General features: G+C 54.5%; 2 protein-coding genes across 2 annotated transcripts in view; both read left to right on the forward strand.

Annotated features, from left to right (window-relative positions):
* Nucleotides 1-1,190: 1,190 nt before the first annotated feature.
* On the forward strand, nucleotides 1,191-7,485 carry KBTBD11 (kelch repeat and BTB domain containing 11). The gene has a single exon (XM_042982857.1). The coding sequence runs from the start codon at nucleotides 1,459-1,461 to the stop codon at nucleotides 3,484-3,486; it is 2,028 nt and encodes a 675-aa protein (XP_042838791.1). The 5' UTR covers nucleotides 1,191-1,458; the 3' UTR covers nucleotides 3,487-7,485.
* Nucleotides 7,486-15,749: 8,264 nt separating this feature from the next.
* The window catches only part of MYOM2 (myomesin 2), a 101,422-nt gene continuing 89,436 nt past the window's right edge, over nucleotides 15,750-27,735 (forward strand). Inside the window, exon 1 of the mRNA XM_042982859.1 lies at nucleotides 15,750-16,402. The gene's annotated coding sequence lies outside the window, so the exon portion shown is untranslated. The remainder of the gene's footprint in view (nucleotides 16,403-27,735) is intronic.

Consider the following 27,735-nt stretch of genomic DNA (forward strand, 5'->3'; position numbering starts at 1 on the left):
TTTTTTTTTTTTTTTTTTTTTTGTTGTTGTTGTTGTTGCTTTGGCTTTTCTTTTGCTGTGCATGGACTGTTTGTGGGGAATTGCTTCCCTGAGGTTTTAAAGACACGATTCCAAGAATGAGCAGTGCAGACCGATTTCGGAGTTAGGCCTCTGAGGCCAGCTCCAGAGCAGGTCCTTCCTCCCAGTATCTTTTGCAGGTCCTTCCTCCAAGTATCTTTTGCCACTTAATTTGAATCAACTGGAAAAGACTGTAGGAAAACTCATATTAAAACAATTAATAAGGTCAATTATGCTCTCACACTGACTGTTCTTTACATATACATCTCATTACTTTGAAAATAAGCTGTTGATATTTGACTGCTTTTTAGCCGCAAAATGAGCAGTTTTGTTCAGATCAACCCTATGTGTTTAAAGCCCTCTGCCTGAATTGGGTTCTCCTTCGGGGGCCTCACAGTCAGGGCAGGAACAGGGGAGAGAACACTTCCAAAAATCCCTAAATTATTCTGTATATCTTCTCCATCAAACTCTCCAGCAGCCCAAAGTCACAAACCCCTTTCCCACCAAACGTGAGTCCCCTAACCTGAAAGTCAGGGGCAGCGCAGTAGACCCCACTGACACAGAATAACCCCACTGAAAAGTGCACATTCAAACGCCCTCTCTCTCTCTCCCATAAACAGGAACAAGAACAGTGTGGTGACACCATATGGAAACACCTGATGTTCCACAAAGGAAGAGGCTCCTGATGGATCCGTGAGGAAGGCCAGCTCTCAGGGCAGTAATTGTGTTTTTCTAACACCTGGGCAAGTGAATTATGGACACCCCCCGGGGGTGAACAGTGCGCACGCAGACGCATCAGGACTGCTGCTGATGCTGCGAGGCCAGACTAATATAAATAGGAGTCGTACAAATAAAAGCTCCGTGGGGGGGGGGGGGGCTCTCTACCGAAGCCCGAGTTCAAGTCCCCCTTCTGAAGTTTAGAGACAGCCTGCCTGGGTGGTGTTTGTCCTCGGACCCAGTGAGGAGACCCGGAGTGATGAACACTGACTCGGAAGGAGGGGGCATGCCCCGGTGGGTCGGCCGTACCCAGTAGCCCAGTGCTTTGGGGACGGAGCCGCGGATACCCGGCCGGTGCCTGCGCGGGACCCTCATCAAAGCATCAGTGCTGCGGCCTGGGGACCAAGCCACGGAGACCCCGACGCCCGGCTGGCCAGCGGTAGCGTGCCTGCGGTTCAGCAGCTCGGCCGAGAGTGCATCTAGCGCCGACCCCCTCCTCCACGCGGGAGGGCAGCGCTGTGTGAGCGCCACGGGGGCTGTGGACGCAGAAGTGAAATCTGATCGCGGGCCAGGAAAAGCCTGCGCAGCTAGAGCCCCAGAGGAACCGCCGACCTTGAGTCAGGGCGCGGTCATGGTGGGCTGCTGAGCGGGGGTCGGGCCGCGGCGGCGAGCGCAGGCGGGCCCATGGAGAACCCGGTGCCCCCCTGCGCCCTCTACCCCCGGGAGGACCAGGGCCGCGGGGCCGAGGCCGGGGGCGCCGTTGCGCAGGGAGCGTGCGGCCAGGCCGGGGACCGGGGCGGCGCCGCCGCGGCTCCGGGAGAGGGCAGCCTGCAGCCACCGGACGCGCAGACACCCTGCAGTCTGAGCGCGTCGCTGTGCTTCAGCTCCGGGGACGACTCCCCGCCGCAGTCTCGCGCCTCCGCGGCGGAGGGCGCAGCGACTCCCCCGCCCTCGCGTCGCAGCGGCCAGCGGGTGGTGGAGAGGCAGTGGGAGGTCGGCAGCGCGGGCGCCGCGTCCCCCGCGGACTCCGCGTCCCCGGAAGAGCCCGCGTCCGCCGAGGAGCGCGCGTCCCCGGAGGAGCCCGCGTCCCTGGAGGAGCCGGTGTCCGCCGAGGAGCCCGCGTCCCCGGAGGAGCCCGCGTCCCTGGAGGAGCCCGCGACCCCGGAAGAGCCCGCGTCCCCGGAGGAGCCCGGGGACCCCGCGCCGGTGCCCCCCGGCGTCGGGCCCGCGCACGGGGAGCCCGACCTGGTCATCGAGGTGTCCGGCCGCCGGCTGCGGGCGCACAAGGCGGTGCTGGCGGCGCGCAGCGACTACTTCCGCGCGCGCGCGTCGCGGGACGTGCTGCGGGTGCAGGGCGTGGGCTGGGCGGCGCTGCGCCTGCTGCTGGCCTACGCGTACAGCGGCCAGATGGCGGGCGTGCGACCCGACAACGTGGCCGAGGTGGTGGCCGGCGCGCGCCGCCTGCAGCTGCCGTGCGCCGTGCAGCGCGCCACCGACGCCGTGGCTCCTCAGCTGAGCCTGGCCAACTGCTACGAGGTGCTGAGCGCGGCCAAGCGGCAGCGGCTGGCGGAGCTCCGCGACGCGGCCTACCGCTTCATGAGCGACCACTACCTGGACGTGCTGCGCGAGCCCGCCGTGTTCGGGCGCCTGTCGGGCTCCGAGCGCGACCTGCTGCTGCGCCGCCGCCTGCGCGCCGGCCGCGCCCGCCTGCTGGCCGCCGCGCTCGGGCCGGCCGGGGAGCGCGCGGGCAGCCGCCCGCAGAGCCCGTCGGGGGACGCCGAGGCCCGCGGCGACGCCGCCGTCTACTGGCTGCACGAGGCGGCCGGCGAGTGGCGCGAGCTGACGCGGCTGCCCGAGGGCGCGCCGGCGCGGGGCTGCGGGCTGTGCGTGCTCTACAACTACCTCTTCGTGGCCGGCGGCGTGGGGCCCGCGGGGCCCGACGGCCGCGCGCGCCCCTCGGACCAGGTCTTCTGCTACAACCCGGCCACCGACCGCTGGAGCACCGTGCGGCCGCTGCGCCAGGCGCGCTCGCAGCTGCAGCTGCTGGCCCTGGACGGCCACCTGTACGCCGTGGGCGGCGAGTGCCTGCTCAGCGTGGAGCGCTACGACCCGCGCGCCGACCGCTGGGCCGCCGTGGCCCCGCTGCCCCGGGGCGCCTTCGCCGTGGCGCACGAGGCCGCCACCTGCAACGGCGAGATCTACGTGTCCGGGGGCTCCCTCTTCTACCGCCTGCTCAAGTACGACCCGCGGCGCGACGAGTGGCAGGAGTGCCCGTGCAGCAGCAGTAGGGAGCGCTCCGCCGCCATGGTGGCCCTGGACGGCTTCATCTACCGCTTCGACCTGGGCGGGGGCCGCGGCGACTCGCAGGCGGCCGCCGCGCCGGCGGGGGGCGTCAGCGTGCTGCGCTACCACTGCCTGGCCAAGCAGTGGAGCCGCTGCGCCGCGCACCTGCGGCCCCCGGGCGCGCCGTCCGGCCTGCAGCCCTTCCGCTGCGCCGCGCTGGACGGCGCCATCTACTGCGTGAGCCGCGCGGGCACCTGGCGCTTCGTGCCCCCGCGGGACAGCGAGCCCGGCGCGGACGTGGGCGCGGGCGAGGGCGGCAGCTTCGAGCCCGCGCCGCTCCGCGCCCCCTTGGACGCCCGAGGCGCGCTCTTCCCGTTCGTGCTCAACCTGCCCGAGAAGCCGGACCGAGGCGAGGAGGGCGCCGCGTAGGGCGGGCTGGGGCCACCTGGGCATCTCCCTCAGGGACGCCCCCCGTGGGCCGAGATTCAAGTGGGGAGAGGGGGAGGGGGGCGGGGACAGAGAGAGTGGGCGCTGTCCGCGGGGACCACTGAAACGCTTATAAGTTGGAAGCTTGTCGCGTGGCCTTGAAGATTTTTCGCAGCGCTGTCTTAAGGTCTGCCGCCCCATTCTGCGTTCCTTTTCGCGTCGCTTTGCTTAACGGGGTCGACGGTGTAAGCTGTGTGCAAATAGGGAGCCTTACCAGGATGACACGGGATACCTGAGGGAGAAGGAAAAGGACTGGGAAGATTAGGCCTGGGGTACAGTGGGCGGGACACAGAGCGTGCCCGGGTGGGCGGGGGTGCGCCCGGGTCCTCGGGGGCACGTGCGCTCCCGGGCGGAGCGGAGAGCTGGCCGGACGTGAGCCTGCGCAGTAGCCGGCTCGGGGGCCACCGGGCTGCAGCGAGGAGATCGCTGAAGTCGGCCACCGTGAGCTGTATTGGTGAGCCACCGAGAGAGGGCCACTCTGCCGTTGGGCCCCTTATAACTGACAAGTAGAACTCTTAAACCTTTTCTAATTACTTAAAAAGCTCATGTCATCATAAGGTCAAGCGTGGGTTGGGTTTGTTCCAGGTTTCGCAAGAAGGTGGGGTCTTTGGTACAATAGGACTCTTGTCCAGCACCCGGCAGAGACGTTTCCCGTGTCTACCGCGGATGCCACAGAGGGTGGGTCTCGCACCCCTCTCTCAAGAGCAGTTTAGGATGCTTAAATACTTTGAGATTTTATTTTTAAGTGGTACCTACCCCCAAGGTCCGGCCAGAACTCACAACCCAGAAATCAGGAGTCACACTCTCTACGACTGAGCCAGCCAGGCATCCCCTGACGGTTAAATGTTTTCAAGTTAAAGGATCTTAATGATTATGTTTGATGAAATAGTAATGATTTGCTCTTTTTTGAATCTTAGATCTTTGGTGAATGAGTGTTTCCCAAAGAGCAGATCATGAGTAGGGAAAGCTGACTGACAAGGACACCTGTCTGTTGGAAAAGGAGCCTTTGATAGACAGTGTCTGAATATTCTCAGCCACCTTCATGTATTATAATGGGCTCAAAGAATTGATTATCTCTCTCTCCCAGAGAAAGAAGGTTGAAACCACTCCTTTTGATGCTTCCGAAGACCAACATGTAGGCACATTTGGAACCCGCTATTTACGGTGTTCCCAATATATGTTACGTAATTCTGATGAGGGAAATTAATTTTTTAAGCATGACTCTAAGAAAATATAGCAGAGTGACAAAAAGCATATTAGCATAGGGAAAATAACATCTACTTAAAACGTAAATAGTAAGTAATTACGGGAATTCTAATTGAATTCCAAAATACCCTAGTAGACTTAGCGTGGAGCTCAGTACTTTGAGGGATCACAAGCATTAAAAACAAATCGGTTGATCCTCATTTGTTATAACATTTTACTTTCCAGATCGGTGTAGACTGAGTTTACTACTTACTAAGAACTTAAGGGTACGATACACGCTCACAAATGGGGGTGAAGCGATTTGGATTCCGAACCCAATCCACTCTTTGATTATGATGGGAGAAGTTTGCACTGAAAGTCACTGGCATGTAATTAGATGGAATCATACACACCTTATGGCTCCTTACTTGTTCATCCAGTGATGGGGGTTGACCTCTCTGTAGCAATAGTGGGTGATTGGGAAACAGGTTAGAGTCTGTGGTTATGAAAGTTACCGGTTAAGTATGTTTAGAAATGACCGGTTTCATCTTGATGCATGTGCCAGAGGAATGGAGTTTACGGTTTCGGTTACAAGTTTATTCATTCTGGTGATCTGTGTGCTTGCTCGTGACTCTGCTCACCAACCAGGAGGACAGCTTGGCAGCCTGGTTAAGCATCTTAAGACAGACAGACGTCCTATTGCCTGACTTTATCGGCCTTTTATAGGAGCAGAATGCAGAAATGGTAGTAGAAGGAGAATTTACAGCAAAAGGACACAAGGTTCGTTGAAAGAAATGTATCGCAGCACATTTTTCTCTGGAACGTTCTTACATTTATGCTAAAGCTTTTATATGAAATGGAACCAGGCTAATATTTTTTTTCCTTAAATATCGAATTCATGAAGTATTATCACTGTGATTTTGCTTGAGAAACCATTCCTGTGATGCTTACTGTTCGAAAACAAAATGCCACGGAAGGGGACTTCCGAACTAGAGTCACCCGCACAGGGGGTACTGGGGGACTTGGGGAGCGTCGGGTGTCCGGTGCAGACAGTCTTGCAATCACACAACCACCTGCAGCTCTGTATTTTGTTTTGTGACTTGATTTAATAAGAAATGCTGGTCCTAGACCTTGCGGCGCTTCCTGGGGGAACTGGCCATGGAGCCCTGGGGGCTCGTCCCGGTGGAATGCCCGAGGACATCTGGGGAGGCCGAAGGGCGAATGAGGGCTGTAGAATCTTCTGTGTCTTATTTCTAAATAGGAATACCTCATAAAAATTACTGCAGGACCTGGCAGGCCAGGAGGACCAGTTGATTTTGCTTTCGGGGGGCGGGCGGTACTTGCAGGTGCAGCCGCACGGGTCTGTACTAGTCACACGAGCCAAAAAGCCATCCCTCTGGGGTCGCCGATGCGGAGGGTTGCGTGGGGAGGGGGCGGCGGGCAGTCCCTGCGGGGACCGGCCTCTGAGGGCTGTTGTTGCCAGGAGGGGTCTATTCGTGTACCACGTGATGTTCGGAGTCTGCACCCAGCACTGTGCGGGAATGCCTCGGTGTTACTCGTCACCCGTGTAGGTGCCGACGTGCTCCTGATGATCGATCTGTCAGCGGCAAGTGAAGCCAGTGTCGGGAGGACAACCATCCACAGTTCTCGTACAGTTCGTCCCCGCACGCTGACATTTCTACAGACTTGAGAGAGCGGTGGCATCGTCAGGGGAAACCGTGGTGACATGAAAGCTTGATGCTTTGGTTGGTGACCACTAGTGGTTTTGTTCTGTCCGTCGAGGTTCATTTGAGAGCCAGAGACACGGGCTTCACTTCCTGGGTTTTCTCTTGGTCTCGGGAGCAGCCTCAGCACCGGCGCGGACGGCTCGGCAGCTTTCTGGAGCTGCGTCTGGGACCTGCTGATTGGAGTTCTGCGTCTCCGGTGGCCCCTCTCTCTTTTTCTCTAAGAGAACTAGCCGAAGCTGTGGACATGCTTTGGCTCCAGTGAAAGATCTTACAGCGTGGGTTCTGCCGCAGACGCCTGAGAAGCGGAGCCCTCTGCTGTATCTCCGTCGCTTTCTGCCGTTGCCTTAGTAATGCTGGTAGCAGCCGCTTCGTCTGTGGGTCTCTGGGGTAACATCCTGGGCAAGCTTTGGAAACGGGATGTGTTGGAGGCCCTTTGCCGTTCTTCCTGAAGTCGAGGTAGTTTCTGGACGCAGCCGGCTGTGACCCCTTGTGGGGGCGAAGTGTAAGCAAAAGTGCTGTGTTGTGTTGTCTTATCTCAGATGCTTTCCTGGCTTACGACATGTTTTATCTGGGCATTAACGAAACGAAGAAGATGGCACTCACAATGAGCACCCGGTCCGGGGGCGCCCGCCTCCCCGTCAGTAAGCAGTCGGCACTCGACCCGCACACGGGGAGATGCCCGGCGGCCACCGGCCCTCACGCCCCACCTGCGGGCACAGCCGCTCTCCACGTGCTCAGTGAATCACTCACAATGAGCTGAAGTGCAGGCTGGATGTGTTCTCACGTGATACCGAGGCTCCTCCAAAACTCTTCCAAGCGGCAAACAGCTGCAGTGTGGCGTTGATTAGAGACCCACCGTCCCTGCTCGTGGCCCGCTTCAGGCCAGCTGATGCTTGCGTGCAGTTAATGTATTTATTAACGCTTTGGTATTCACCACCTGGGCACAAATGCTGTAAAACCTTGTATGTGTCTGCGTATGCCGAGATGAAATAAACCAGCTCCTCAAGTCTGTGATAGAGTTGCCCGTCTTTTCCCCCCGCTCAGAGCAGAGCAGCAGGTGATAGAGTTGCCCGTCTTCCCCCCCCCCCTCAGAGCAGAGCAGCAGGTGATAGAGTTGCCTGTCTTTTCCCCCCTCAGAGCAGAGCAGCAGGTGAGGCACCCTCCCGTGGGAAACGTGGTCACCTGGGCTGGGAAGATTCTAGCCCTGCCTGTGAGGCTTGGGGCTGGGGTCTCATGAAGGAGGAGTTTGCAGCTCCAAGGTTCAGGTACCGGGGTCTCTTACTGCTTACAGGATGTGTGCAGACACCTCCCCTCCCCCTCCCCTGTCCCCTTGGCCACGGGTGGTGGCTCATCATGGTCGGGATGCCAGCCACAACGCTGGGTCACCGTGCTCCCGTAGCCTCCTGGGAATGTGGTTTATAGATCCAAAGGTTTCTCTCTAGTTTGTGCTCCCCATGAGCACGGACCTGTGTTATTGTTAATGTGGAAGGGCTCTTTAAAAAATTAGGTCTTTTCCTCTTAAAAAACATTTCTTCATGGGAAGGGGGCGGTGTTGCTAAAAGCACATCCTGAGGCAAGGGTGCACTAAGATGCTCCCCGCCCCGACGTTGCTGTCTGTAATTTCCTTCATAGCATTTTTTCCCCCCTGCAAAAATAGAATTAGATCTGAACTTTTCCACAGCTGCAACTTTTCCCCCTGAGTTTTGGGATTTTGATAATAGATTGGAATGATTTTCTTGGCCTTTCGCATCTTTTAAATTAGACGGAATGCCACAACACCCATGGGCTTTTCAGACTGAGGTGATGACTCTTGTAACTAAGTCGGGGCCGATGAAGGATGTGGGAAAAGTTCACATTAGTCTAAGATTCTCGCTCAGTGAGAAGGGACGGTGGTGGTTTTTTTTTTAACCACTTCTGACAAATTAAATGTTTTTGCAAAGGAGAGTCCATTGCACTCAACTCTTTAGAGACCACAAAGGCCCGTTGAGGACCTTCCTTGGGGACCCATTTTGCCGGTGGCTGGTGTCCCTGCCCTTTGGCGCTAACACGACAGTGATCTGGGCACTGTGCTGCCTTTAGAATGGTCTGGTAGCTCCTGGGAGGTGCCTGCAAGCACTCCAGCAACCAAAGGGCAGCAGTCGGATGCCCTCGGCCATAACCCAAGGAATTCCCCTAGCGGCACGCCACGGGAGTGTTTCGGGGGGTGGGCACCATGGTTGGCGAGGGGTCACTGCAGGTTGCCCTTTCACTCCCTGAAGCTGTCCTCTCTGCTGGTTGCAACTCGGCGGGAAAAGCACACAAAAAGGGGGTCCTTTGCAGTTCGTTTTGAGCTGCAGTGCTGTCCCCCGCCTGCTGAACATGCAGGACAGACTCCTCTGCTTCACGAACCGTCACATGTCCTTGTTTGCACACTCGGGATTGTAACCGCGCCCCCCCCCCCCCCCCCGAGTGCTTACGAGCTCAGGCGTGTGCAGTACTCGCCACAGGGCCCCACTAGGGCAGGGCTTCTCAAACCCCACAGTCTGGGCGAATCTCTCCAGGAATTTTGGGTTTTTTTTTTTTAAGTTTATTTTGAGAGAGGCAAGCAGGGGAGGGGCAGAGGGAGAGAGAGAGAGAATCCCAAGTAGGATCCGGGCTATCAGCACGGAACCTGACACAGGGCTCGAACTCACGAATCTGAGATCATGACCTGAGTCGAAGTCAGACGCTTAACCCCCGGAGCCACCCAGGCGCCCCCCTCTGGGAACTAATTAAAAATACGAGTTCCTGGGTCCCAGCATGAGAGATTCCCAGGCAAGATGTCTGAGGTGGGGCCAGGAATTCGCATTTTAACAAACAGCACAGGTAACTCCGGTGCTCCTGGCCGTGTGCACACGTGGGCCCTGAACGGTGAGGTGGTCCCCTTGGAGCCCAGGGCTGTGCCGGGCCGGCTGTCCTCTCTGCTAGCACGTCTCCCTGGCCTGCCCCTCGTCACTCACGACCACGGCGGACCCCACCTGCGGTGTTACATTTGGGTGCGAGCCCGTGCTGGCCACAAACCACATGTGGGTAAAGGAAGGAGCCAAGAAAGAGCTTTTTATTATAACTCACTTACAGTAAGGGAATCCCAAGCAGCTACCAAGACCTGCGATGTCAAAGTCCAGTAACACTGGGCTGAGAAACCAGAGGGAATGTGCCGCATCTGGGGACGCCAGTGAACCTTCCCGGCGGGTGTGATACGTGCCGCCTCTGGCAGAACTGAAGAGTCCCTAATCCCCCTCCCCCCACCCCAGCATGCACAGCCTCCCGTTCCCCCAGCACCCCCACCAGATGGTGCATTTGTTATGCTGATGAACCTGCACGGACACGTCGTCATCGCCCAGAGTCCATAGTCTACGTGGGGTCACTCCCGGTGTTCATTCTGTGGGTCTGGACAAACGTGTCCATCATTATAGAATAACCCAGCCTAGTCTCACTGCCCCAAGCCCCTCTGTGCTCCACCTGTTCGTCCTCCCTCCTCCCACAACCCCTGGCAGCCAGCCTTTCATCTTCTCACTGTGTCCGTAGTTTTGCCTTTTCCAGGACGTCCTGGAGCTGGAATCACACAGGAAGTAGTCTTTCCAGATCGGCTTCTTTCCCTGAGCGATGCGCATTAAGGTTCCTGCATGCTTTCATGGTTGGATAGCTCACCTCTTTTTAGCGTTCGCTATTCCGTTATCTGAACGTACCTCAGTTTACTGATTTATCTGCCTGCTGAAGGACACCTTGGTTGCCTCTAAGCTTTGGCAATTAGGATAAAGTGTGTGTAAGTTTTTTTCTTTTTTAACGTTTATTTATTTTTGAGAGAGACAGCAAGCGAACAGGGGAGGGGCAGAGAGAGAGAGAGAGAGAGAGAGAGAGAGAGAGAGAGAGGAGACACAAATCTGAAGCAGGCTCTAGGCTCTGAGCTGTCAGCACAGATCCTGATGTGGGGCTCGAACCCATGAGCCGTGAGGTCGCGACCTGAGCCGAAGTCGGATGCTTAACCGACTGAGCCACCCAGGCGCCCCAAGATCAACTTTATTAAGATAAAGATACACAGGACAAAATACACTCCTTTCCAGTACACAGTTCAAGGACTTCTGACAAAACACATACATACATGCACGTAGGTGTCCACGGATCTAGGGCACAGGCAAAACAGAATAGTCCCTTACCCGTGGCTTCCCTCGTGCCTCTTTGCTCCCACACCCCAGCGCCCTGGCTCCGGGCGGTCACTGTCCTGCCCTTGTCCCTATAGATCCGTTTGCCCGGTTTTCAGTTTCATGGAAATGGAGACATATAGCATTTGCTTTTTGTCTGTCGTCCCTTTTCCCTCATTCAGCACGATGTTCTGAGATCCATCTGGATGTTGTGTGTGTCGGTCTTTTTTTTTTTTTTTTGTGCAAGTTATTTTTGAAAGGTTATTCCTCAAAACAGATGCAGTATTTGAAGCTCTGTAGGCAGCAGGGGTGATGGTAGGGAACACTGGATTAATTGTAACGGCTGTCTCGGGGGCAGGACAGCACTTTCCCAGCCAGGTTTCTGGTCAATTGCGTGATAAATGACAGCGTGGATGCTTGTGTCCTGCCACGAATACCTAAATTCTGCCTGGCAGTTTGTCAGATTTTGGGTCCCACATGCTGTCAGCCGTGTAACTTCCCTTTGTGCAGCGTGCTGTGAAATTCACGGTCAGATGGGTGCTCTTTGCTGGTCGGTCGGCAGTAACCCTGCCTTCTCCCCCAGTCCTTTCTCTCTGTCGGCTTGGGTGGAAGTCATGACCTTTTGTCGTATTTTCGGTAGCCGTAAAGGCACACGCAATCATTCCGCGCCCAAAGGGTGCATGAGCCACCTTGTAAATGAACTTGGGGCGACCTCGCTCCCCAGATCAAATAGCAGCCACTTACGTTTTATACCAAACCATCTCTGCAAAGCAAATCACCACCAGTTATAAAGCATTTAAGGGCACCCAGCTATCAGATACTTTACTGTTTAAGTGAACGGTTTTCACTGATGGATCATCCACAGGCAGAGGCCACCTCGGGCACTTTGCATTATCACACATTATCACACATTTGCATTGGCACACATTATCACCTCCACGCCTCACAGACATTTGTGGGCTAGGTATCTCGTGGTCCCCAAGGTGACACTCAGCATGGCGAGGTCTTTCCGGAGCTCAGGACAGCCTGCCCACCGGCATAGCAGAGCCCTCCCGGATTTGGGTCCTGACTTGGGGTGGCCCGCAGTGCCATCCAGGTGTGAGTGAACCCACAGTCCTATGCGGGCCCCGTGCAGGTGCACCGGTTCCAAGGTGACCCCTGGGTTGGACTCTCCTTCCCGGTGCCCGGAAACTTTCTCCAAGTGTCGACCGACCGGTGCCCTCCCTCAACAAGAGCGAGCGCCTCGTAAGGGCCAGGTTCTGTTCCAGGTGTGGGGACACAGCGTGAACCCCGCCAGCACCCCACAGCCCTCCTTGACGATGTCTTGAAGACAGGGCGGCGTGCTCTCCTTCCCAGGATGTGACCCAGCGGCCATCGACCTGCTGCGCCTGCAGTCAAGGGCTCATGCCCTCGGGCATCAGTTATGAAGCCTTCTCTGCGGTCAGCACCGCGCAGGGTCGGCAGGTGAACCGGAAGTGCCCCTCCCCCCCCCGCCCCCCGTCGTGTGGTTATTACTCACAGGCTAAGTAAGCGTGGCGGAGGCCAGACCTCGTGAGGGCTGCCCCACCGTCCTCTGGCCGTGGGCACGTTCACCAGCCCTCTGTGCCCTCGGCCTCCCGCCCCGCACGGTGGGGGTGACTCACCCCTCACGTGGATGTGGCCTGGAGTCGTGCCCCCCAGAGCGGCCCACTGCAGGGATTGTTCGAGAACCACGGACCAGAGGCTCAGTGCACAGACGCCGCTGGGGTTTCAGACTCTGTTCACAGACCGCGAGGCTAAAATTTAAAGAGCAGTTGAGGTGTTTTTGTTTGTGTCAGGAGCACGGGGGGAGGGTCGTGCTGTCCTGTCTGGGCTGTGAGGGCGGGTGAGGCTTTCGTTGGACTCATTGGAGCCTCATCGACCAGTCAGTCATTCGGCAACCACTTGTGTATCTTCTGAGGGTCGGCCCTAAGCTCTGGGCTGCCCTGGCCGCCAGTCCGTTAACACAGAGCAAAGTGCCCGCCAACCGTGTGTCCTAGAGGCAGACAGGACACAGGGGCCGGGCCTGGCTCCACACAGGACCCCCTTGTCCTCCCGTCCCTGAGGATTCCCTTCTTGCTCCCCGCCCTGGCCCGTCCGAGGCCCTTCTGTCCCCCGTCCCCTTTCTGGTGGCCTGGAGGCACCTCCTCTCTGGGGGTGCCATCCAAGCCTCCACCTGGCCCGACTCCACAGAGGACACTGGGCCTAGACGTTCAGGCCTCGGCCTCTGGCTGCCTTTGTGGGGGCTCGGAACCCCCTGCTCGACTCCCAGGACCAGATCTCCTGCCCCCTTCAGACCCGAACTGGTGCTAAGTGGAAAGGCTGGGCTCTCGTGGATTTTAAACATCAGTGGAGAGGGGCTGACGTGAACCTCGCCCTCGGCTGTTGTCACGCCGAGCGTCTGTCTGAGGGACGTCCCTCCCCGTCCCCTCAGACTCTCCGGGAGCATGCTGACGCCTCAGCATGGAGTAGAGACTCCAGCCCCGGCCCAGGGGCTCCTCGGTCCACCCCCACTGTGGTAGGGTCCCCTCCCTAAGGAGAGAGAAAAGGAGAGAACTTCAGGGTAACCTGGCTGTGTGCCTACGTGACAACATCCCTCACGACCTTGTAAACTGAGACCTCTCACTGCATGTTTGTGTGTTCCCATGTACGGGAGACAAAGAAATCGTAAAAGCGTAAAACACTACACCGCGTGGCGTTCGGGGCTCAGTTCTCCGGGTACGAACCCAACTGAGCGGGGCCGGCACGAATAAAGTTGCTTCTGGAAATGAAAAAGCCTCTGTGTCGCGACTCTCTGTGTGAGAATCCCGCTACACCACCGCCCCTGCACCCTCTCCCTGCCTTTCCCTCCTCTTTTCCAGGCGTTCTGGCTGCCTGGCCGTTCCCCCCGCGGCACTGGCACCGGGGACCCCTCGGCCACTGCCTCTTCGCTGGGAAGGCCTTGCCTTCGCGGGTGGTTTTCATCAGCGTCTAGTTAGATGGCATCTCTGTTACTGTAATCCACCGTGTCCTGTCCTGTAAGCGTGACTTCACCGTCAGCGTCACTCATGTTCCTAATCCGTTTGCACCGCGTTCTCATTCCTAACGTGGAGGACGGCCGGTCTGTATTAATGCCCCGCATGTCACGTCTTCACTGTTATTATTCAGCTGGGCACCTGTGTGTCTGCTGTCCCCACCGGAGCGAGCCCTGCGAAGATGTGGGCTGCCCTTCCCCTGTGTCCCCGTACCCTCGGCCAGCGCCTGGCCCGTGGGGGGCACCCAGCCCCCATTTGTGCGGCTGCCGAGAACACCGAGGAGCAGGTGCGTTCACGAGTCCCCCTTCCCCCACCGGCAGGCGTGAGCAGAGCCACCGCCTCCCCCCCACCCCCACCCCCCGACGGAGCTCACAGACCCCGCGCCATCAGAGACACAGCCCTTAACTGGCCGTTTATGTCTTTCTAGAAACATTCGTGTCAGGGCAACTTCTATTTTTTAATTATTTTATTTTATTCTTCCTTATGCTAATTGCGCTCTGAATCCCCCCCTCCCCCTGGGAACCGTCTGTGGTCTCCGTGAAGAGTCTGTTTCCGGGTTCGCCTCGCTCTCCCTTTTTCCTTTTTCCCTTTCCTTTGCTCGTTTGTTTTGTTTCTTAACTTCCAGCCAGGAGTGCGATCGTCAGGGCAATTCCGAAGAAGCTGTGAGCAGTGAGAGTTCGTTATTTCGGCGGACAGGCTCCGGTCCTTTTGTAGGAGGGTCTGCCCCCAAACCAAATCAGGTCAGACCCACGTGCCCCCGGCTTCCGTTTGCTTGGGCTGCCCTTTCCTTTCCCCGTTTGTCCCTCGGCGTGTGTGTGCGTGTGGCTGTCCCGAGACGTGGGTGCCCTGAGCGGCGGATCCGATGTGCCGTCCTGGTGGCACATGTCCCACGTCCTGCTGTGCCTGGGTTGAGCTGGTCTCGGAGTGTGAACGGGCCTCAGCGCCCGCTGCTATGCAGACGCGTGTCCTTGTCGTGTGCAGACACACAGACGTGTCCGACTCTGACTGGGTCTTGTCTGTCTTCACGCGTTTAAAAAGAAAGCTGCCTGAGTTGCTTGGTGTCGACCTGTCCTGCCACCGTTGGCCGCTGGCCCGTCTCCGTGGTGCGTGCGGTGGCCGTTGTCACGTCTGAGGCCGCGGCACCTCCTGCTTGGAGCAGTGAAGGGACTTGCCTCCGGGAGGCACGGCGGTGGGGGCGGGGGGGACGGCGTGGCCCCCTTGCCCTGCAGCCAGCACGGGGCATCGCCCGGCTCTGCCACCGGCTGCACCTGTGCGTCCACGGATTCTGCGTGAGCGAGGAGGGGCCGCGTCGAGGCCGGCTGGTGACCGGGTGGCATGGGGCCCGCTGTCTGATCCCGAGGGTCTGCCCCGGCCGCGGTGCCGGGAGGATGCACGAGGCTGCCGTCCACGTCTGGTCTCCACCTCCTGGGATGTGCCTCTCTACACGTTGTCTCCTCCCGAGCCAGGCACACCACCCAGCCTGTGCACGCGCTGTCCTTCACCTAGCAGCCCTCCCGGGAGATGCCCCTCGGGTGCCCCCGCGATACAGGACTGCTCGTCAGCAGTCCACACTCCAGGCAGCAGCTCTGCGGGCAAGTGCACAGTGATAACATACCGCTCAAGCGAGGGGCCTTTCTGCACGGCTGCGCTCGCGTCCTGCCATCACTGGGCGCCCAGCGTCTACCCGCATCCTCACCGGCACTCGCCTTCGTGTGGCCTCCCCATGTCTGACCGTCGGGCGGGAGAGGGCTCCCTCTTGTTTTAATTTGCATTTCTCTGAGGGTTACGGGATTGAGGGCCCTTTGTGTCCCTGTCACCTGCCCACTCTGCGACCTGTGACCTGTTTACCTTCTCTGTACATTTTTCTTTAATGTTTATTTAGTTTTGAGAAAGAGAGGGAGACAGAGAGAGTGGGGGAGAGGCAGAAAGAGAGGGAGACACCGAATCCGAAGCAGGCTCCAGGCTCTGAGCCGTCAGCACAGAGCCCGATGCGGGGCTCGAACTGACAGACCGTGAGATCGTGACCTGAGCCGAAGTCGGCCGCTTAACTGACTGAGCCACCCAGGCGCCCCTGTACATTTTTCTTTGTTGAGTTACAATCTCTCGTAGATTTTAGGCACTGCCCCTTGGCTTATTTTAGGGGTTTTAAATGTGTTCTCTCGCATACTACCTGTGAGCATTTTTTTGGGGGGTGGGGATCTTTTACGGAGTAGTAACTAATCTTTAACTTGAGAAATTAAATCCATTAATTTTTTTCTTGATGGTTTCTTATTTGGGGATGAGCCTTTAGCAGTTTCACAAACGGCGTGTCTAATATTTGTTAACAGTGGTACAGGATGTGTAAATGCTAATGTGTTGTCGAGTTCCTTTTAATAAAAGGAACCACGAGCATATTCTGTGTTAAGAAAGCTCACACTGAAACACGTTCTCTTGATACAGCCGTCTAACCTACCTTCAGGTCAGCTGCACAAACACGACGAAGGATGTGATGTGTGTTGTAACGAGCAGTCAGAGAGGCTGATGCCCTGTCGTGAGGGGGGTGGGTGTGAAGCCAGGTTGTCAGCGCAGCCCAGAAGACACGGCGGGGGCCCCGGGTCTCCTGCCACGGGAAAGGCGCGGCTGTGGGTGCCTGAACTTCTGACCTCCGAAGCACGTCAGACCGTCACCGCTGGACATCACCGTGGTGACACCAGGTTTTGTTGTCCCTCCTGACCGTGGAGAAGGAGCCAGGGCACAGAGTGGCATTTGTGCGGAGGTGATGGTGTTTTCAAGGGGCACTGAGGGAGGAGGGACGGGGAAGTGGGCACAGTGACCACCCGCAGACGGCTGCACAGTGTTAATGCGAGGAGACGGGCGTGCCTGCCTGCTGGCCGTGACCTGAGTTGGGACCCCACCCTCTCTGCAGGGACCAGGACACGGAGGTCCCTCCTGATGATTCCGTTTCCAAGGAACGGCTCTCAGGTCCTTGGGCAAGATGCTCCTGTGGGTGGGAGGGGCGTATACATCCCAGAGACAGCAGTCAGGGCTCCGAGTCCTTTCCAGTAAATGCTCTAAGCGGGGTCATGCGCTGGCTGGATGGTGAATTCTCCTGGAGGCTCCCGGCTTCTTACGGGACTTTCGCGGGTGGGTCCAGCGCTCCCCCAGGACACAGCCTCACAGGCTCCAGGTCCCAGTGCCCGGGTTTGGGTAGTCCCATCTGCCCGGAGTTCTGCAGTTCTCGGGCACATTGAGCAGTGAGATCCGGACCTGGGTCCTCTGGTGTTTCTGCAAACCCGATGCTCACCTTGGTAGTGCATTCCGCAGACATTTCCTTCCGCTCCGGTCGCATAATCCGGAAACTCTGTAACCTCTGAGCAGTAATGATACCATTGCGCTTATCAAAATGCACATCGTGTCCACCACGGTATCAGCATCGTAGAGCGATTTAAACAGTATTGCACAGGCCCCGAGAGGCTGCCACGTTCCCCCGGGTTTAGACAACCGCGTCTGGAATAACGCAGGACTAACTCCACGTAAAGTCTGTTAGGCTAACAATGCTGTTCCCCTTCAGGCGGCGATCCTGGGAACTGCGAGGTCAGGACCCGGGTCCTGCTTCAGCTGAATGCTGCCCCACAGCTGTTGCTGTTTAGGAAATGTTTACTCTTAAAAATGTTGGGTGGTTTTTGTGATTCAACAGGCGACTCAGTCTGACTTACAGCCCGCGGGGCAGGGGGCACACCGTCTGCTAGAGAATCCGAGAGGGTGCCTCACCGGGGGACGATCCATCGTGAGGCCGGTTTGCATAGGTTCGGTCAGGACAGCAGAGTCCTGGAGGTGCCTCCTACGGCAGGGTTGCGAACACTGGTAGGGACCGGCCTGGCACGCACAGACGGCCGGCACAGGGCTGAACAGAATCTCGCGTCTCGGGTGCTGCACGGACGGACGTTTGCCTTGGCGGTTTCCACCTGTTCCCCCCGTGGGCCTTTCTGCCGCTGGGGCCCTCACTTCCTCTTCCTGGAAGGATTTTTACAAATGACGGCACTGAATTCCGGGCGGATTCTGCACACAAGATGCTGTTCCCCTTCCGTTGTGCTTGCCCTGGGTCACCGTCTGTGAATACTGAGAACCAGAAACACAGAGGGCTAAGTGTCCGTTGTCTGTGTGTGTGTGTGTGTGTGTGTGTGTGAAAGCCAGCGCGATTCGGCTCCGGGGAGGACAAAGGCCCTTTCTCTTCTGGGCCCTGGCCTGAATCTCCTCACTGTTTCCGCCTTCTGGCGGGACGGGGTCCAGGGACAAACGGCAAGACTCTTAGTGGCCTCTGCTGCTTAAGGAGGTCACTGCGGTGGAGAAAAAGAACATTTATTTGTTAATTCCGTACCATTTTGTTAACAATCAGAGTTTTCTTTGATGTTGCTGCCTCTGTTCTTTTCAAAAGAGGTCAAGGTAGGAGTGATGGGTAAGTGGAGACAGAAAGTCGTTCTTTGATCCCAGCCCTGAAGGATGGATGCCTCCCTACCCCCTCCTGCGTCTCTCTCTCTCTGTCTTTGTCTCTGTCTTTCTGTTTCTGTCTCTTTGTGTCTCTGTGTCTCTGTCTCTGTTTCTCTCTGTGTCTCTGTCTCTTTGTGTCTCTCTGTCTCTGGGTCTCTGTCTCTGTCTCTGTCTCTCTGTGTCTCTGTCTCTGCTGGCTGTCTCTGTCTCTTTCTGTTTCAGTTTCTCTCTGTTTCTCTCTGTGTCTCTGTCTCTGGGTCTCTGTCTCTGTCTCTCTCTGCCTGCTCACTAATCATTTATTTGGTGCAATACAAATGCCTCTCTGTTTGGGTTGAATGCATCAGAGATTTGGATTCGAGGAAGGAAGAGATGATATTAAAAGCATTAGTAGATGTCATTTCGACAGATGCTGAGCCTGACAGCATCCTGGACGAGCTGCGGAGGGGAGGGCGCAGGGGTGAGGATGGCCCGGGCCCAGCATGGACAAGCGGGGAGGCTTCCTGCAAAACCCTTTCATTGTTAACACAATTGTAAGGAATTAACAGGTACAAGTCAAAGTAGAAGAATCAAAAAATATCAGAGCTTGTCCCCTGCAGTCAGGGCGGACAGTTGTCTCTCTCTCTCTTTCTCTCTCTCTCTCTTTCTCTCTCTCTCTTTCTCTCTCTCTCTCTCTCTCTCTCTCTCTCTCTCTCTCTCTCTCTCTCTCTCTCACACACACACACCCACACCCACACACGTGCACATGTCCCACCCTGGAACATGCGTGTGTTTCTTACTAGGAGTGTGGAAGCACATCTGTTATCTGTAACCTGCTATCCCATCCATCCGCCTGTCTCGCCATCCCCGTCCGTCTACCTGTCCCGCCATCCCCGTCCGTCCCCCTGTCCCGCCATCCCCATCTGTCCTCCTGTCTGCTCGCCCGCCCGGCCCAGCTCTCCTTGCATTACTCGTCATCTCTGCTTAGCGAACCTGGAGGCTGTGTCAGGCTCCCCGGAGAAAGAACCAAGAGGAAACGCATACATTTCCAGAGAGGGATTTGCTGTGCCGTGTTGGCTGCTGCGTTACGGGGGCTGGGAGCCCTGCGGTCCTTGTCCGGCAGGCCACGAGGCGGGCGTGCTGTCGGCGGAGGACGCGTGTCCAGCTGGAGCAGGGAGGGCCCGTGCAGGGGGTGACACCTGCCCACGCTGGGGACCGTCACGGCCACTGCTCTTCCTCTGCGGTGCTCACCCCTCCGGGAAGCACCCTCGGACTACCCACAAGTACCGCTCAGTCTGGGCATCCAGGTGTCGCTGGACACAGAAACCAGCCCTCACGGGGCAAACAGCTGTCCCGGCACCAGAGCGGCCCGGGCGGCTGAGTGAACCCCGGGAGGCAGAGCCCCCGAGCCCACCTGCTCCCCCCTCGGCCGTGGGCTTCATCTGGTGGCTTTTCTACTTTTAAAAATAGTTTGTGGGGCGCCTGGGTGGCGCAGTCGGTTAAGCGTCCGACTTCAGCCAGGTCACGATCTCACGGTCCGTGAGTTCGAGCCCCGCGTCGGGCTCTGGGCTGATGGCTCGGAGCCTGGAGCCTGTTTCCGATTCTGTGTCTCCCTCTCTCTCTGTGCCTCCCCCGTTCATGCTCTGTCTCTCTCTGTCCCAAAAATAAAAAATAAATGTTGAAAAAAAAAAATAGTTTGTATCCTTTCCCTTTTGAATTCCACGTGAAGTCCCCATATAGATGTGCACATCCTGGGTACCTTGCCCGACTTCAAGTGGCGCGAGAGGTTTTGTTTGCCCCCGTGTCCGTCGTGGTCCAAATGACCCCGCCGCCACCTGTCGCTGCATTTCGGGGTCAGGATTCTCACCGCAGAACACGTGGGTCAGATGCGATGCTGGGTCCGGGCCCTGCTGGCTCTGAGATGGTGTGAGTCTGGGGTCTGTCTCGCCCTGGAAAGGCCACCTCGAGAGGCCTGCGTGCCTCCAATTCCGCCATCTGCTGGGGAACACGGAGAATTACACTTCTGGGACGACTGAAAATATTCAAGACATTGAATTAGGGAAATAACCAAACTATTTTAAATCATGTTACAGCTACTGTGAAACAAGTCAGGGCATGTAATGTATTTTCAAAACCCTTTTACATACATTTAATATTATGTTAAGTAGCTTCATGTAATAAATGCTGGTTAACTAAAGAGTTCAAGTGCATTTTTTTTGTCAAAGGTAATGCATGACTTAAGTCCTATAGTGACACGTATTTGTGTTAAGAATATAATGCGCGTGGGTCCCTCTCTCTGTGCCTGCCGTGATGTCTCAGAAGTCACAATAATGAGTGGACATAGGGGATTCCTCTGATCAGCAGCCTTTTGGAGAAACCCAGATGTCAGCCTAGAGTTATAAGCAGGCAGAAAAATTACACCTAATGTTCACAATGTGAAAAATCAGCAATCTGATGGGGCACCGGGGTGGCTCAGTCGGTCAAAGTGTCCAACTCTTGATTTTGGCTCAGGTCATGATCTCATGGTTCATGGGTTTGAGCCCCGTGTCGGGCTCTGTGCTGATGGCGTGGAGCCTGCTTGAGATTCCCTCTCTTCTCTCTCTCTCTCTCTCTTTCTCTCTCTCTGCCCCTCCCTCCCTCTTTGCCCCTCCTCACCCCCTCTCAAAAATAAACATTTAAAAAATCAGCAATCTGAGAGGAAGAACATATCAAACGTTATTTTTAGCAACCATAGAATCATTTAATATGAAGGAAGAGAGGCCTGTGTGCGGTGTAAGCCAGGACCGGGGGTCTTTACCCTAGAGTCACCTTCTCATGAGCTCCTCCGGGATCACCTGGCCTAAGTCACAACCCCGGCTGGGCTCCTGGGCACCTCCCCTGCTCTGTCCACACCTCGGTACGGGTCACCAGCCAGTGGCTGTTCGCTTCTCTGAACCACCTTGGGTCCTGCGGCCTCTCCGAGGGCGTTTGGAACATAGCCTGATCTTCAGTGCTTGAGTAACCCTGTTCGGAGCAGGTGCACCCGGGACCCGCTGGGTGAACAGGTGTGGGCGTGGAAAGGCATGGCGTCTCGAGGCCAGCTTAGACCCAGCTTAGCCCTCTGTCTTGCTGACCCCAGTCACGGGCTCGTCCCTTCACGGCCACCCCTGGCTCCTACAGGAGATTTTTCTGCAATGTGGGTAACACTTGACAGAGGACATGGGGGTCGTCAGGGTGGGAGACTCACGCGGCAGGGGCCGGGTCCCTGTGGCTTTCCTGGACGCTGTGCCAGGGTGGCGTGGGTGCTGTGAGCTGTGTGCGCTGGGCTTGTCTCCGGGGCGCCGGCTCCCCGATCTGTGCACGGACCTGCTCCGGCTGAGTCTTCAGGCATTTTCTTTGGCTGGGACCCTGGGCAGCCTGTAGTAGAAAGACCTGTAGGGCTTTTGGATTTTTTTTCAGACTTAAAAAAAATTTTTTTTAATGTTTATTTTTGAGAGACAGAGACAAATCATGAGCAGGGGAGGGGCAGAGACAGAGGGAGACACAGAATCGGAAGCAGGCTCCAGGCTCTGAGCTGTCAACACAGAGCCTGACGCGGGGCTCAAACTCATGAACCATGAGATCATGACCTGAGCCAAAGTCGGACGCTCAACTGACTGAGCCACCCAGGCGCCCCGAAAGACCTGTAGGTTTTGGAAATGTCACTGGCTTTACACGAGTGTAGATACAAAGTTTAGGTACTATTTTGGGTGGCGCTCACTGCTATGAATCAACCATTTCAACACAGAATTTTGCTGCTGGGAAAAATCTAGTGAACCAGCTGGCTTTTCCCTTTATTGCAGGAATAGACTAGTGCTGGGACATGGCCCCTGGGCCTTGTGGCTGCACCAGGTGCTGGTTCTCCCCAGAAAACCCAACCAGCAACGGGAACATTATAGACCGTTGGAAGCTAGTTTTTCCTGTAAATACGGGGACATACAGACATATGGACGCATATGTACATCTGAGGGCGTTGGGGACGACATCGATAGACTAATGAGCGGTGAGTTGGAATTCTGGAGAGAACAAAGAATTAATATCCTAGATCCTTTTCCTCCCTTAGTAGTGCCTGGTGTGTATTGTTTCCTCGGGCGGAGGAAGAGTGATGTGTGATGGGAAATGTGTGGAAGCAGTTGATTTACAAAGCCTGAGATCCCCTCGGAGCCAATGCTGATTTATCACATGAGCGGTGGTGTTCCTAACTTGGTTTACAGTGTGTATATGTGTGTGCGTGTCTGTGTGTGTGTGTATACGCGTGTGTATGTGTGTCTGTATGTACACGTGTATGTATGTGTGAGTGGGTGTGTGTATATAGGCACGTAGCATTCTGATGTCATATTTGTAAATGTTTTTGAAATATTTGTCTCTAAAATCTGTAAGACTAGAATTTCTAGACCAAAGGGAAGGTGTATGTTTAACTTTGCAAGAAACGTCCAAATGTTTTTCCAAAGCGGTTGTACGGTTTTTAAAAAAAAATTTTTTTTTAACGTTAATTTATTTTTGAGACAGAGAGAGACAGAGCATGAGCAGGGGAGGGGCAGAGAGAGAGGGAGACACAGAATCTGAAACAGGCTCCAGGCTCTGAGCTGTCAGCACAGAGCCTGACGCGGGGCTCGAACTCACGGACCGTGAGATCGTGACCTGAGCCGAAGTCGACGCTTACTGACCAAGTCACCCAGGCGCCCCGGTTGTACAGTTTTACATTTCTATCAGCAATGCCCGAGAGTTCTGGCTGCCTCATATCCTTGCCAAACTTGGTATTTGTCAGTCTTTTACAAAATTTTTTTTAAATGTTTATTTTTGAGAGAGAGAGGCAGAGTGCGACGGGGAGTGCGACAGAGAGAGAGAGAGAGACAGAGAGAGAGAGAGAGAATCCAAAGCAGGCTCCAGGCTCAGAGCCATCAGCACAGAGCCCGACGCGGGGCTTGAACTCACAAACTGTAAGATCATGACCTGAGCCGAAGTCGGATGCTTAACCGACTGAGCCACCCAGGCGCCCCAGTATTGTCAGTCTTTTTAATGTTAGCAGTTTTAATGAGGATACAGTGGTATCATTGTGGTTTTAATTTGCGTTTCCTTGATGACTAGTTATATCTACATGTCTCTATGTCTGTCTCTCTATCTCCCTCTGTGTAGTGTTGTCTGAATTTTTAACTGGGTTGTGTCCATTTGGGCTCCTATAACAAAATACCATAAACTGGGTAGCTTCTAAAGAACAGAAAAATGTCACAGTTCTGGAGACTGGGAAGTCCAAGATCAAGGCACCAGCTGGTCTGGTTCTGGTCGGTGAGGGTCTGCGTTCTGGTTCATAAGTGGCTGTCTCTTTGCTGTAACTTCACATGGTGGAAAGTTTGGGAGCTATGGCGGGTCTCTTTTTTAAGAGGCTAATCCCACTCATGAGGGCTCCACCCACATGATTTGAGACATCCTAAAGGCCCCTAGTTCCAACACAGTGGGCATTAGGATTTCAACCCATGACTTTGTCGGGGTGGGGGGGCGGGGGCGGGGAACGATAGAAACATTCAAACCACAGCAGGTTGTTCACGTGACTACTGGGTTGTAAGAACTTCTTCTGTGTTCTGGATATGTATTCTTTGTCAGATATACATTCTAAGAAATATTTTCTCCCAATTTGAGGTTTGTCCATTAAATTTTCTCAGTGATGTTGTGTCATGAGCAGAAGTATTTTCGTTTGATGAAGTCCAAACGTATCAATTTTATTATTTCGTGGTGTTACTTTCTGTGACCTAAGAAGTCTTTGTCTCTTCCCAAGTTGCAAAGATATCCTATATTTTCTTCAAGAGCTTTATAGCTTTTACTGTTACATTTAGGACTGTATCTCCGCTTCCACAATTTGTGTGTGTATACTAAATTTTTGTATAATATAAATTTATACTAAGATTTTTAATTTTTACTTGTTTGAGAGAGAGAGAGAGAGAGAGAGAGAGAGAGAGAGAGAATCCCAAGCAGACTCCATGCTGTCAGCTCAGAACCTGACACGGGGCTCGATCCTACAACCTGGGATCATGACCTGAGTCAAAATCAAGAGTCGAATGCTCAACTGACTGAGCCCCCACAGGCGCCCCCATACTAAATTTCATGTCTGGCATGTGCCGGGTATATATTTTGCCATGTACATACCCAGCTGTTCTAGCATCATATATTAAAAGGACTTCATCCATCTTTAAAAAAAAGAAGTATATCTCTAAATAATTCCATTTGAAATTTTCAAATATAAATCCATACATGCCAACAATTCTGTCCAGTCATTCAAACTTCATGGGGTTTAAATTTTGTTTTGAGGAGAAACTCACTTTTGTTAGGTAAGTGTGGCCATCCACGTGTCAGACAGACCCACGACGGGGAAGCTGCTTGTCAGATGTGGCCAGGAGCTCCCAGGTGACTTTGTTAGCAAAGTTAAGGACATCACGTTTCAAGTGACACCCCATCCTTGGCTCCTGGGGTTTAATTTGTTAGGTCACCTCCTGCCACATTCTCCCATTATAACCACATTTTCTTTGCCCGAGAAAAACAAGCTGCTCTTTTCACTGAAAATATTTTTGCATCTAGGACAGAAAAGAAAAGAAAGCAAATCCAAAGAACACCACCATGTAATCGAAATACTCCAGACCAACGGTCAGCAAACGTTTTCCCTAAAGGGCCAGACAGTAGGTATTTCAGGTTCGGTGGACCTACTGGTCTTTGTCCGTATTTTTCTTTATTGTGTTTGGTTTTGTTTCTACAACCTTTTAAAAATGCAAAAGCCGTTTGACTTGGGCCGTGTACAAAAACATGCATGCCCTCTTTCCCCGAGATGAGCGTGTCCTGCAAACGAGGCAAATGCCGGCGATGTGCGCCACGATGCGTGTCCTGTTAGGATGTCATCGAGGTCTTATAAAACTCAACCCAATTAAAGCAATTTTTTTTCTGTGAGTTTCATGGACGAGCATTTCTATAGGATTGGGGTGGTTCACCGCTTTCTTTGCCCTGTAGCTCTGTCCCGTACATTTCCCACCCGGAGCCGTTTTCCTTCCATCTGCGTTACACCCTTAGCGTTTTCTGCTGCTCGGAAAGTCTCTCAGTGGCTGTTTGTCCGGAACGTCGCCCGCACTGCTGTTGTTCTCAGGGGATCTGCTCTCTGGTTGTCAGACATGGTTCCGGGGGGCAGCCGCTTCCCCGTGGCCACAGAGGACACCGCTCCGGCGTCGCTGTTCTCGGTGGCTGCTGTGGAGGGTCCACTGTCCTCAAACTGCGGGTAACCCCGGACCCCTTTCCGCTTTTGTTTGGTTCTTTGTTGGCTCGCCCTCCCTCTCTGTGTCTCTCGCAGTCAGTTTAGGTGTGGATTTCTTTGTCTTTCTTCTGCTTGGCATTTGTGAGTTTTCTGGAATCTGTGGATTGGTATTTTGCGTCAGTTCTGGAAAGATGTTATCGTCTCTTCACATTTTGGCTCTGTGTCAATCTCTAATAAAGCAGATTTTAGAATGTCTTACTTTCTACCTTGTATAGCTCTCACATTATTCTGTATATTCTTAGCAGTTTTGTCTCTGGATAATTTATTCTGATTCGTATTCCGGTTCGTGAAATGTGACGAATCTGCAGTTAGGTTTACCCATTGTGTTGTTGACTTTGGCTATTTAATTTTTGTTTCTGAGAGCTCTAGTTGGTTATTTTAAAATCTGAGGGGTGCCTTTTTATGGTTTCCTGTTATCTTAGATACCTTCAGGATTGCCTTTTATTTCAGTGGTTTAGCATATATTTTAGCCCCATGGCTACACACACACACACACACACACACACACACACAGTAAAATCTTGGTTTGTGAGTATAATTTGTTCCAGAAACATGCTTTTAACCTAAAGCACTCGTACATCCAAGCAAATTTCAAACCATTGGCTCAGTTGTGATCATGTGACATTTGGTGTCACGTACGACTCGAATTGCAAGACATCGCTTATCTATCAAGTTAAAATTTATTAGAAATGTTTGCTCGTCTTGCGGAGCACTCGTAATCCAAGGTTTTCTATATCTATATCTGTATCTATCACGTACCATATACTTCACCCGTTTAAAGTGTATGATTCCCTGGTGTGTACGTAGCACATTCATAGGGCTGTGCACCCATCACATGGTCAGCTTTAGAATGCCTTCCTCATCCCCAAATCAGCCCTGTCCCCGCTGATGGTCACTCCCTTTTTTTCCTCAGTCTTTCAGCCACTAAGTTCTCTCAGCTTCCAAGAATTGGCCTCTTCTGGACCCTTCGTTAAATGGAATCGCCCAGTAGGTGGTCTTCACGACCGGTACGCGACGTCTTATTTTACCTGTTGATCATCTGTTGGACGGTCAAGCTGTCTCTCCACTTTGTGGATCTGACGAGCCATGCTGCTGTGAGCGCTCATGCACGGGTTTTGTGTGGGCCCCTGGTTTCATTTCTCTGGAGTGTGTACCTGGGAGCGGCATCGATGGTTTTCCAGAGTGGGGGCACCATTTAAACTCCCGACCAGCGGTGTGCGTGAGTTCTGTTTTCTCGGGTCCTCTGTGATGCTGGTTACCATCAGCCTTGAACATCATAGCCATGTAGCGGGCATGCAGTGTTTCATTGTGGTCTGATGTGCATTTCCCTGATGGCGAATGCCGTAAGCACATCTGTTACGAGCGTATGGTTCTCCTGTTTATAGCATATTGTGTCTGCCTGATGCCGGCCACGGCAGAGGTCTCAGAATCTGTTTTCGCTGTCTGTTGTCTCTGATGCATGGGGTAGTTGTCACGGATCTTTCCTTCTCTTTGACAATGTGCTAGTTACTGTGTTTGAAAGATTGTAGGAACCATTTGTTCCTGCCAATGAGGTGCCTTTTCCTTTTTGTTTACATTTAGTTCCACCAGGCTGCTGGGGGATGGGTGGGGGTGGGAACCATTAATCTGGGACTCCCTTCAACCAAGCTCAAGGCACAAGGTTCTCGTGATGGTACTGGGGGGTTGACCCGAGGCTGTGGTTTTGTGCATCGCCCCATGTTCACCCTGACCTGTGCCCCTCTGGATTTCCTGGTTGGGAGGGGGTCGCCCGCCAGATTCCTCACCTCCTCTCAGCCACGGGAGTTTTATTTCTGCCTTCCTAAGCGAGGCCGTCAAATGAAAGGGTATTGTGTGTGTGTGTGTGTGTGTGTGTGTGTGTGTGTGATTAACAGAGGCTATCAAGGAAAAATTGTTTCCATACTCATCGTGTAGGACTTTATTATTCTTTTCTGTTTAGGGTGGTATTCCTTGTGAAATTCTTGGTCAGTTCTTCTGTGTGTGTGAGTGTGTGTGAGTGTGTGCGTGTGTGCGTGTGGGAGAGAGAGAGAGAGAGAGAGAGAGAGAGAAAATGAGGGTTCTCCAGAGAAACAGAACCAACAGAAGATAACACATAAAATCAAATGTAAAAACCAGACCTAGAGAGAGATTCATTGTAAGGAATTGGATCCCACAATTATGGGGTTTCGGCAAGTCCAAAACCTGAAGGCTGGGCAGCAGGCTGGAGACCCAGGGAGAAGTTGCAGTTTGAGTCTGAAGGTGATCCATGGGCAGAATTCCCTCTTCTGAGGATGTGAGTCTTTTTTCTATCAGCGCCTTCAACTGATAGGATGAGGCCC

This window comes from Panthera tigris, chromosome B1, assembly GCF_018350195.1.
Source record: "Panthera tigris isolate Pti1 chromosome B1, P.tigris_Pti1_mat1.1, whole genome shotgun sequence".
NCBI lineage: Eukaryota > Metazoa > Chordata > Mammalia > Carnivora > Felidae > Panthera > Panthera tigris.

What these genes read in the sequence shown, in the direction of transcription:
- KBTBD11 (XM_042982857.1), top strand. Translation starts at nt 1,459, where the DNA reads ATGGAGAACCCGGTGCCCCCCTGCGCCCTCTACCCCCGGGAGGACCAG.